The 11,987-nt window shown below is 29.6% G+C and overlaps 2 protein-coding genes and 2 long non-coding RNA genes across 5 annotated transcripts; 1 reads left to right on the top strand and 3 right to left on the bottom strand.

Annotated features, from left to right (window-relative positions):
• Positions 1–3,708: 3,708 nt before the first annotated feature.
• LOC106124273 (uncharacterized) lies at positions 3,709–4,460 on the bottom strand. The gene is made up of 4 exons (XR_001228204.1): positions 4,446–4,460; positions 4,323–4,343; positions 4,221–4,238; positions 3,709–3,723 (listed from the first exon to the last, which is right to left on the bottom strand). It is a non-coding gene; the product is annotated as an uncharacterized LOC106124273 (long non-coding RNA).
• A 244-nt stretch (positions 4,461–4,704) lies between these two features.
• On the bottom strand, positions 4,705–5,788 carry LOC106124271 (uncharacterized). The gene is made up of 4 exons (XR_001228202.1): positions 5,715–5,788; positions 5,386–5,449; positions 4,898–4,924; positions 4,705–4,726 (listed from the first exon to the last, which is right to left on the bottom strand). It is a non-coding gene; the product is annotated as an uncharacterized LOC106124271 (long non-coding RNA).
• Positions 5,789–6,028: 240 nt separating this feature from the next.
• Ufc1 (Ubiquitin-fold modifier conjugating enzyme 1) lies at positions 6,029–7,512 on the bottom strand. Its single transcript, NM_001312800.1, is given in 4 exon segments — positions 6,029–6,169; positions 6,512–6,679; positions 7,009–7,140; positions 7,300–7,512. Coding segments are annotated over 4 exon segments (510 nt in total). The 5' UTR covers positions 7,423–7,512; the 3' UTR covers positions 6,029–6,082.
• Positions 7,513–7,818: 306 nt separating this feature from the next.
• Positions 7,819–10,431, top strand: BORCS5 (BLOC-1 related complex subunit 5). Of its 2 annotated transcripts, none has more exons than XM_013320750.1 (8): positions 7,819–7,933; positions 8,062–8,165; positions 8,411–8,524; positions 8,825–8,994; positions 9,246–9,321; positions 9,544–9,656; positions 9,786–9,920; positions 10,213–10,431. In XM_013320750.1, the coding sequence occupies exons 2-8, from the start codon at positions 8,072–8,074 to the stop codon at positions 10,309–10,311; spliced, it is 801 nt and encodes a 266-aa protein (XP_013176204.1). In that variant the 5' UTR covers positions 7,819–7,933; positions 8,062–8,071; the 3' UTR covers positions 10,312–10,431. The 2 variants fall into 2 exon arrangements, with proteins under 2 accessions (XP_013176204.1, XP_013176203.1); XM_013320749.1 differs by having other exon boundaries at positions 8,027–8,165; positions 10,213–10,430.
• The last annotated feature ends 1,556 nt before the right edge of the window (positions 10,432–11,987 follow it).

The following is an 11,987-nucleotide window of genomic DNA, read 5'->3' on the forward strand; positions in this document are numbered from 1 at the left end:
AATTTCAAACTGAAAGGTTTAATAATTATGATTTAATTACATTTTTTATTACCCCTTAATTACATCTTACTAAAATTGTAAATGCGAAAGTTTAGCTAGATGGTTGGATGGATGTTTGTTAGCGGGTTACCCCAATATGGCTGAAAATTTGGATGAAATTTGGCACAGAGGTAGATTCTAGATTAACGCAGAGGCTACTTAATACATTTTTGTTAATTTCACGCGGAGTAAGTTGAAGCTATATGATATATGAGAATACATATACTTACTGTCATCTATAAAAAATATTTTTTTTTATGTTTCTCTTTAAAAATCTTTAAATTAATTAATTTATTAATTTAAAAAGATAATTTACCCATCTCTGAAAATTAAAATAAAAACACTTAGATAATTTGATAATAAATTAACACTCAATTCAATTTTTTTAGATCTTTAGCTGTATTTACCTCAGTCTGAAAATTAAAAATAAAACATTAATGTCTAGAATGGAGTACAAGCAAGTAAGAACAAATTCTCTATATTTCGTTTACGTTACATTATTTAAAGCAGAAAAAAATGCTATTAGTTCAAAGATACGTACATAAATTTGCTAAAAAAAGCAAAAGGTAAATTTTATTTCGTTATACATTATTTTGAAGAAGAAACCAAATAATCAGGGTCTAGATTAGGACATAAGGTATTTCTACTCTATGGTCTATGATCTAGGTCTATGACACTGCGAGGAGAAATGACGATCACATAAACAAGTAAGTAATGAGATTAATCGTAGATGGCTACAAAGGTAGATACCAAAGAATATGAATGGATTATACTATGGTCTAATCACCCTTAACTTAAGGTAGGCTCCGAGCCCCTCGGTGGGGACGTATAGCGAGCTGATGATGATGATGCATAAGAAAGAGGTTTTAGATACGACGGCACATAAATGTATGGAGGAGTAGTAAATACTGTGAGGAACCTTCGCAGGGACAAGGACAGGTTGATGATGATATTGAAGGACAGGTTAATATGATAAAAATATCATAAAGTAAAAATAATTATTTGATACCAAAAAATGAACACTCACCAGAAGCTGTAAAAAAAAAAATTTTTTTTCATAGTTTGAAGCAATAAATTGAAACTTTATTTTATTGTACTAAAATAGTTAACTATAGCAGATAAACAATACTTACTCCTCCACCCTGTTAGAAAAAAAAAACAAAACGAAAAAGTTAGTAAAAATTCAATATAACGTAATAACATAAAGGATCGTCACAAAAGGATCGCATTTTTAGTACAAGCCATATTGTAATATTTATGTAAGAACTGCTAAGTTAAGGGATAGTTTATGAATGATTTTGAAGAAAGTTACATAAAGTAAATATGAAATTGATACTTGATACCTTAAGCTAGAATAAGAAATATATCAATGAGCAATTTTTTTTTAATTTACTTCGTCATGAAATTGAAAAAAATATGTTACTTACTGTTACCTAAAATAAATAACCATTTTTTACTTCATGTAAATTATTGTTACTACCATTATAATAGAAAGAGTTTTTTGCATATTGACTTACGTTCATCTATAACGAAAAAATATTTAATGAAATTATTGTAAGCCATTTTTATCAGTATTTCATTGAATCGATTTTATATTTATGAAATACTTACAATGAGCTGTAAAATAAAAACCATAAATTTAATTACTATTAAATTAAGATAGAATTGTTTTACATTATATTAACCCTTATGTTTATTTTGTATATTATATCATACATACAACTTTGTAAAAATATACGATCACTATAAAATAATTTTTAACTTAGTTTTTTTTTTTTAACTTTGTTGCTTTACTTTAAAAAAGAAAACTTGCCACAATAAGGGTTGATAAGTTTAAAGAAAAAAAATGTGGTAAAAACTTAAGGCACTTATTTGAACTGTTTTTCAATAATACAACCGTGATTAATGTCTCGGTTATAAATTTAACTATCACTTTGAAAAAACGACAAATAATTTATTTGAGACTGATCCAATTAAAAGTAGAATTATGTTTAATAAAGGATATACTTACATCTTCCTGAAATATAGATTATTTAAAATTTAATAATATTACAAATCTTTTTTGTTATTTTTTAGGTTATGTCACTGATCGACTGTCATTGAAACAAAACTAGTAGTAGGAGGGTAAACGCAAATCTGCACGATGTATTTCAGTGTTTTTTTAGTATTATATCGACTCTTTGAAAACTTACCTTTACCTAGAATAACAAAAAAGTTTTTAATCTCGAATTAAAAAAAAAAAGATGTTCATTTTCCTGCAATAAAACTTACTGGTTGCTGTAATATAAAATGATAAATAGATTATAATAAAATTAATCGTAATGTAAAAGCATTGATTGTTATAAAAAAAGTTTACTTACGCCCTAAAACTGAAAAAAAAAACAGAAAGTTAAATTAAATTTATGTAAAATACATAATTTTCCTTTTAATGAATTTGTAGACAAAAAAAAATTATGAATAGTTAATTGGATAGGCTATAAAATGCCAGTGGACATTGGAACTAAGGCCAAAAGGTCAAAGTTTTGCTTTTTTCCTGTATATAAGATAAGAAAGCGGTAATACTAACCAGTAAATAAGGCAGAATTAGCAGTGAGCATGAAAAAAAATTATGAATATACTAAAATGTCAAATCTTAGCAAAAGTCAAATAATTTTTTATATTTTTATTAAAATACATTTTAGAAAACTTATCTTTGTTAAAGCGGCTTATCGAAAAGATAGCGTTAGTCGTTAAAAAGCACGTATTATAATTATTAATGATAATAGTCAAGCTAAGTCTTACATAGCGATCCTGAAATCAGATAAATTCAATAAAGAAATTAAATATTCGTTACAAAAAAACCTTTGACTTTACGTTTTGTTTTAATAATTCAATTAAATTAAACATTATTATAGTTTGAATAAACCTTACCGTGAACTGAAATTATAAAAAAAAATCAACAAAAAGACATCATTGTAATTGAAAGAAAATCCAAAATCTCGTATAAAATCTAAAGTCAAGGAAAGTCATATAACACTCTCAAAGATACGTGAGTACTTACCACATTCTAGAAAATTGTTTAAAAATTAATAAAAAAAATTAAACATTATCATTGAGATGAAATTCTTTTAATTATTTTTAATTTACAAACCTTTGGCTAAAATAAATGAATTTCGGTATGAACGAATTTATATTATATTTGCTAGTGAATACATTAATTAATTAAAAAAAGACTTACTGTGGTCTAAAAACAAGAAAAAAAGAAAAAGTTAATTTTCAATTGCAAAATGCATGCGTATAAAAACGAACGAAGATTCAAACCAAATGAAAAATAAAAAAGAAACTTACGAATTCCAGCTAAAAATAAAATTTAATAATTAATAATATCCAGTTAATATTTAGACTAGATCAATAGAAGTATAATTTATTTAAATAGATGTCTTTTCTCAATAAGTATTTATAATTTAGATTCCAAACACTTACCGGTAACTGTAAATATTAAGTTAGTTATAAAATTATTATATTTTTAAACTATTCTATAGTTTATTTAGTTTATGAAACTCAAAAGCGGAGTTTTTTGAATATAATTAAGTTGTAGGTACTTACTGTTAGCTAAACAATAACGTTATTATAAGCATTAATAAAAGACATTGCACGACGTATAAAATTAAAAAAAGAAGTTTATATTACCACTACAGTACTGCCCTGAAAAGATATAAAACATATTTTAACGTCTCGTTAATGTAGCCGTTTTTATTTCCTTTATAACATTAACACGAAAGTTTAAAAAAAAATGATAGAATTGGTAACTAACATCGGAAAAAATCAATTCTCGTTTACACTCCATAGATAAAGGCAAACATAGAAATTATTTCGATAATAGTATATATAGTAATAGTAGTATAGTTCGACCAGCATCTCAAGAAGCTCTCGCTACACAGTTGGATTAAGGGTCCGATACAAAAGGCAGTTATCCTAGAAACCGCGCGCATCGTGAGAAGGTTCCTGTCTCTGCAGCCCTGACTACTGGTTGTTTGAGTCATTGGATTCCGCAGCCGGTGGTGTTCTGTTTTTAATATAATGTTTTGTATATTTATTTTTTTGGATATGAAATGTATTATATTATAAATATGATGAATAAATGTATATGGGTTTATCAGTATAGTTCAAATTATCAGATTAAAAATCAATTTAAAACATACCCCTTGTTCTGCATCTCCCTGTACAAAATACAACAGAAATCGATTAGATGCAAATGTACAAAATTGTATATTAATAATAAATTATACAGAATAACTGCTTACCGATACAGTCGAACTTTCAGTCTAAAAATTGTTTATAAATTAGAAAAAAAAATAACAAAAGAACTATCTCAATTTATTAAAAATAATAATTTTTTAACTTTCTAAAAAAAATTAACCACTCACCGCTGGTTCAGATTGCCCCTAAAATATAAACAAATTTAAATAAAAGGCCAACAAATGTATTCAAATAAATATTAATTATATTATAAATGAAAATATTTAGGTGGATGGATGGACGTTTGTTTGAAGGTGTCTCCAGAACGGATGCATGGATCGCGATGAAATTTGGCATTGATGTAGAACATAGCCTAGAAAAACATAGGTTATCAATTAAGATTTTTTTAATTCCACGCGAACGTACCTAAATAATTATTTAAAATACTCACAGGTGAATTAGAGCTTGCCTAAAAATACGTTAAAGTTAACAAAACGTCAAAAAAGACTATCGTAAATGTATCAAACAAACTAGTAGTTTAACGTAGCATTTTTTTAATCAATACCATGATATTAACTGAATAAAAAAATTCACAGTTATAAAGAAATAAAAACCACGATAAATGTTATTCATTACTCACAGGTTCAGTAGTGCTGTCAGGTGCTGGCTAAAAATATTATATTAACTTATATATAAATTTTACTTTCTACCACACTCAGAGATAAATGGGTAGTTAAACCTTCCCTGAGAAAAGCTTTCTGTATATATAAGTACCTATACTGAGTGGCATTAAGTAACAATTAAATTACTGTGAGTTTGACAGTTATTATTTTAAAGTTAACAGTTTTACTTTAGGGTTAAGTGGTCTAATATTACCCCCAATAACTAAACTGTTGTGTTACTGTATTTGAGTGTTTCTATTGTCGAAACAATTGTGTAAAAAAAATCTAAGGCTTTTGGTACAGTTTCGGTCGAACAAACAAGACGAATGTTTAAATTTACATCTTCAAGTAAGTCAATCGATGACCTTAAGGTTTTCATATACTGTGATAAGTCACTGTACACAAGTAAGCGATGACCTTAAAGGGTCTACGTTAATCCATGGATACCTTTTGTGTAGATACTTACATCTTGTGCTGTAGTAACGATGGCATATATCCAAATTACGTAGATAAAGGGTCGGAGCCACATTCTACAAATATAAGTTACAAGTATTAACAAAAACGATTCAAAATTTATGGAACTCGTGGTTAGGTGAGAGAGTATGTTTTCAGGTGCCAGGGCAGAGTGCGAGTGGAGAAAAGTACGTGCCGCGAAATTGTGCACGATTTTTTTTATCGTCTTTGCAAATGATAGGTAGATAAAAATTTTGTTAGTAAGATCAAAATGTATTTTAACTATATCTAACATATAACGGAAAGGAATATATTTTTTGGGGTTGCGTGAATTTTACTTACTTCGTTATTTTATGTTACTTATTCACAAACTGTTTATGATGTAAAGTTTACGTTACCAATGTATTGCGATATTTCTACTTTTATAGTTTTCAATTTAAAATAACTGCAATGGGTGTTAAAATAAATATCAGTACATTTGACACAGTTTGATACACTGGGGTAGAATAAATGAAAATTGTGCCAAATGTAAATACATCTCTACCTACCCTACTATGCTAGCATTTCTCAGATATTTGATAATATATGCAATATTATTATTATATAATAAAATATGTTCTATATCTAAAAGGTTTTAAAAAAAAGTGTCGAAAATATGTTATTTATTTTTTATTATGTAATTTCTGTACAAAATATTATAACATCTTTTGTCATTTAGTTTCCTCTGATTTTTCTTGATAGGTAATTACACCCTTTTCTATCAAGTCTGGAATTTCAACTGCCAGCCAAGGACCCAACTGAAAAAAAATATCAACTGTCAGTTGCAATTGGTGTTAATCTGTGTAAGTGTTCTTTATGTTACTAATATTATAAATATGAATGTTTGAAGTTATTTTCAGAATGGCTGAACAGATCTCGATGAAATTTAGCATACATATAGAAAATAGTCTGGAAGAAGATATAGGCTACCAATTATGTTTTATTAGTACCGCTCAGACGGAGTCGCGGCGACAGCTAGATCATTATAAAATAATGAACAAATAGAATTTAAAGATATAAAAAATATAAGGTGGCAATGTAACAACTAAGATGAAAATGTGTACTATTTGTTTTTTTATAAGTTTGTTATAAATACTTACCCCTAAAGCCATAGCATGTGCAATACCAAATTTAGGTACATTCCGAGCCCACAGAGGTTTGAAATGATCAGTGAGACAAATTTTGCCACCTCTATACATTTTAGCTGTCTTCCCATCTAATCCTGGAAGTGCCAACTCAGGTGCTGTAGTTGGATATGTCACAGGAATCTAGGAAAATATATGAATTGAGAAATATTAAATAAAAAGGATATAAAAGGAAGAGTTATTTTCTACAAGGAAAAATAATAAAGCAAGAAATATGAAAAGAAAATACACAGATTATTACAAACTGTTTGTTTTAGTTACATTTTTTCCTAGAAAGTCATTTAAATAAGATAAAATTAAATTGGTCTACATTAAAAAAACTAGATGTAGTTTCTGGATGTTTTAGCAATGGCCGTAAGGTATAAATAGTAATATTATAGTTAATATTCAACAGTTCAAACCAACACATAAGTTTATTAGTGCAATAAATTGTCTTTCTTCAATTAACTTACATCAAATTCCAAATCAAACTCATATTTGAGTAGGTTGTGGACATACCAACATTTGCCAAACCATCTTGTGCCAGTTTTATCAGACTCTAATCTAAACCAGTCATTGTCCGCCGCTTTGTTGTTCTCTACATACTGGAATATAGAAAAGTTTTATGCTTCAGTGATACAATCAAAAGAAAGTCTGTCGTTATATAATTTAAACGAATTTCTAAGATTTTCATCCAATAATAAAATATTTATCTTACATTTCTGTTTTCTGCATTAGCAAAAGTATCTAGAAAAGTATATTACCTTAATTAGAGCCTGATACTCTTCCTTTAATCTATTAACCCATAACTCTTTGTCTCTTGGTCCTGCCTTTGTTTTCAATAAAGGTATACTGCTGAGAGTTTTTCTGGTACTTTCATCTACCATTATTTTACTTTATTTAAATGTTTAAAAGAACATAATATAACTTTTACTTAATAAAAGTAGAGTTGGAAATGGAAAGTGTTTATGTATACGTAGACAAACGTCAAAATGTCATTGTCAAAGTGACACGTGTCGAAAGTTTAACTCTAATGTTACCATTACCAAGGTTTAAGACTATCATAAAACCGTTTCCTTTCCAAAAAGTGCCTCAGTTATTAAGTCAAGTAACGTAATTTTTTTTTGTCCATTCCCATTCTCAACAGTTTAGAAAATAATTTTTGTGATTTAAGAAAATGTGTATTATGTGTTTGCTGCTTATGGCGGCCTAAACGACACAACAATTGTCAATTGTAATGTCAGTCATGTCACTTGTCATTGTCAATAAATTATCAATGTCAATAAATATTTCTTATTACTTAAATTAACTTTGTTCTTATAATTTGAATTGTTAAAAAAGAAACATTCTGAAAGGAGATTGTAATTCTTTGTACCATACGCTTTTGTTAAACATTAGGTAAATAACTATGTAATACATATTTTATTTTAACTATACGAACCTTATAATATTGTGTATGATGCATTAACTATTAAAAAATGTCTTTTCCAGATGTTACAGATATTTAAAAAATTGCATATTCACAGTTAGTTCAAAATGGGCTCTGAGCAGTCGATGCCCCCTAAGAATCAGCCACAAAGGGCACCTCCTGTTAGACGAGGACACACGATAGCTGGTACAAATGTGCCAGGTAATATTGTTTTGATAAAGTAACGAAATCTAATTGCTTATTTTTTTTTGTTATAGAACACAGTAAACAACCAAGAAGCCATCTGATTTCTCTGAGTTTACAGATCTAATTACTTTGTACCTGGTTTTTTATTAAAAATCTAGCTTGATGGAAATCCCACCTGATGTTAAATGTAAATAAGTTAAAGTTCTTGTAACAGTTATTTTTAATGCTATTTTTTAAGCCATGAGTATTTTTTCTTTCAGATTTTCATAGAGGTGGTGATGCAACAACCAGTGGTAACAACTCTCCTGGGGCCAGCATATGTTCAGACTCTGAGTTACCATATATATCATACACTGTTGATCGTCCTATTGGAGGTATTTATTTAACATCTATGTATCCATATAGACCTATGCAATGAAAACAGTTACATGAAAATGCATCTGCGGTCCCTCTGCCGTTGTGGATGTCCATGGACGTCGGATCAAATAATATTAAGCGATTCGTTGCTCATTTGCCCACTTCTCCTATAAAAAAAAATGGCCAAAGGGATCTTATATGAAATGTGACTTTTCATTGCATGATTTTGAACATATTTATAAGTTCTGTAACTCTTTTCTTTATGGTTTCGTATTGACAAGACAGAAAATATCAAATATAAATATATCATTTAACAGATTCACCAAAACATACATCAAAGAACCAGCGTATGGCAGAGAATAAGAAGTCTCTTCTGCAGAGGCGTCAGATGAGCCTCCAAGCGCGGAAAAGCAAACGAGCACGGGATATTGTTGTTGTTAAAGCCGCATCTGATACACAGTTGGACGAAGATATACAACGATTGCAGGTATTTTGTTAACATAATTTTATTGTTAGATGTATAGTCAACCAAGTCACGTAAGCCAAGATGGTTGATTACATCTAGGTACCCCAAACATAGGGTAGACTCCAAGTTGCTATGTGGGGTATCTAATTACAATTATAATGAACCCTATGTAAGGAATGACTCATTTTCATCTTACATATTATTTTATTACGAATTTTTAGTTGTCACATTGATAGAGTTTCTTATTGTTTAATTCTTTTTTATATTTTCAGGAAATCCCAACATTTCTCCCTATTATGAGGGGTACTCTTGGTTTGCCCGGTGCTCGTGATCCTGAAGTGATAGCTGGTGAGTAGTGGATCATTTAATCCATAATATATTTCATTTGAAAATATTTTTTTTTCAAACATCTAATATAATATTTTCAACTATGTGGTTATATTAGTTGCTTCCATATGACGTGTAATGCGATATTTTTTTTAATGTAATTAACATATTACGTACCACAAATTCATGATTTAAAATCGTAATGGGATTGTATGTGTTTAACGTCATCTATGTTTATGTTAGGACTAGATTATAGACCGTGGGTTCGTATGACGACCCGTCTGCAAGCGCATCTGTCTGCCTGCGCTCAGCCCATAGCAGCAGATGAAGTCGCCCTCGCCACTAAAGTTAAAGAGGTATTTATATACACTGTACTAAAGAAAATTGTAAATTTTGTAATAAAAGTACTAAATAAAATTGTAAATTTTGTAATAAAAAGTAAAATGTTACCGATATGTAAGTAATTGTAAAATTTGTTTTGACAGGTCGACGCGGAGATCTCCCGTCTCTATTCTTTATTAGTAGAGAGACAGAGAGCGAACGCGCGGCACGCAGAGCGCCTGTCACGGGTACGGGAGGTCGCCCACCATTTATCTAGATGCAGGTCTTTGGTCAATCAGGTAAATATCTTGATTCTTCTAGTTAATATATACGTTTAAAATGTTTCTTTTTGTTATTTAAAGTGTCATTCTGAAGTTACCGTATGGAAAAAGTCGGGAATTTATTGGCGAAAAATGGGGGGGGAAATTTCTGGGCAAAATATGAACACCAAATAATTAATTATCAATCAATGAAAATTTGGTTAATTTTAGAATGTACTATTTTGTGGTTATATGTAGGTGTTTAATACTTAAAAAATAAAATAAAAAATGTGTAAAAGTGAAAAAGAAATTAAGTTTTTTTTCTTTACAGTCTTTGCAAGATATTGAAGAGTTGAATCTTTTACTACCAGAGAATAAAAGATTGGAACCATTCGTATGGAACGAAGAAAAAATAGAAAATAGCACATAATTATGATAGTATATAGCAAAGTTATTTAAATAAATATAAGCAAATAATCATGAGAATTTTATGCTGTTTTAAAGTCGCTTACATCCCGCAAGTCGGGAAGATCTCATCTCGTTGTTTAAAAATCTGAATGAAATATATTTAATTTTTAATTTCTCGTTTTATTTATATCATAACCTGGCTACATACTTATCGTGGGTTTCTTATACCAATATTCCCGTTTAAAATACATTATCTCTGTTTTTTCAAAGATAATGACTGGAATAACGATATGTGTTATACTGAGATTTTAGTGGGAAAAACCAAAGGTTAGTTATTGAATAGTATAATATAATATACCACAGGGATTTGGATCTCAAAAACCCTTGATTAGTAATTGGAAAGTAAGTATGTTTTTTTAAGCAAAAGGTGGCAAACGAGCGAGCGGTTATCTGAAATTGCTAAAGTAGCGAAGCGATCGTTACCCATAGATGCGTTGCCTACCTTAAATCGACTAAGGAGAGGGTGCACAGAAATAAATTATTTTCTCTTCCCATGCATCCCCTCATCCGGAAAGTCCGCTTCCACTCCCATCCTTTCCTTATAAGAAAAAGAGTGGGAAGGGAAAGATGCCTTAAATTAGACCTCCGGGACGAACACTCATCAGACGAAAGGCGGAATTGCTTCCACTTCACGCCTATCTTCTGTGTGGTCGTAGTATTTCACCGGGCGAGTTGGGACAATTTAGATGAGCCGATTTGTGTAAAGGTAAGTTAGTATGTATTGGAAATAAATAGTATTGGAAGATAAATTTTTAAAACAGTACTTTTTATTTAACTCGTATGTAGGAGTGACACAATACACAATTTGTGAACATTGTCGACCCGACATAATCGTTTGTTACGTTTTTATGTTGTATTCTAAGAAGCGACTGAATTGCGCTATTCTTGCTGACAATGTTTATTTTTTGCACTTTTGTAGTTACGACTTGAGTTCAGTATAATTACATTACACCAGTCTTTCCCAAAGTGGGCGATAACGCCCCCTTGTGGGCGCTGCAGGTGTCAAGTTGCGGGTTATAGTAAAAGTTTCGTTTAGAATTCTCCGTTAATATACATATATAGGTCACAATAATTAATTAATTTAATTTGGAGTTATAGTGGTTTTTAAATATGTAAAAATATGGGGGCGCTAAAAAAATATTTATTCTCAAAATAGGCAGTAGACAAAATAAGTTTGGGAACCACTGCATTATACAGATACATAAACACATACATTATGAACTCGTAAGATCCTTTCATAAAATAAAAAAAAACCTAAATAGCCTATGTATTCTAAGCTATGTTCTACATCTATGCCTTACAATAAGATCAATGCAGCTGTACTGGCATTACCTTATAGCAAACATCCATACATCCAAACATTCGCATTTATAATATTAGTAAGAAAAAGATAATTAATTATACTTTATTACCTCATGCTTATTAACCGTAAATATTTAGGTTTAAACCGTTAATAAGATGTGTAGTCATAATCTCATAAATTGAAAGTCGTAGGTACAGTTTCTAATTACCCTCCTGTCTAAGACGAATTTTAATTGGTGTTACAAGAAATGTTTGAACACGTTTTTGTCCTATTTACCTATTTCCCCTTAACCTTAGAATGTTATATTTCAACAGTGAGATGACGATAAAATCTAC

Source organism: Papilio xuthus, unplaced genomic scaffold (genome assembly GCF_000836235.2).
Source record: "Papilio xuthus unplaced genomic scaffold, Pxut_1.1 DF825946.1, whole genome shotgun sequence".
NCBI lineage: Eukaryota > Metazoa > Arthropoda > Insecta > Lepidoptera > Papilionidae > Papilio > Papilio xuthus.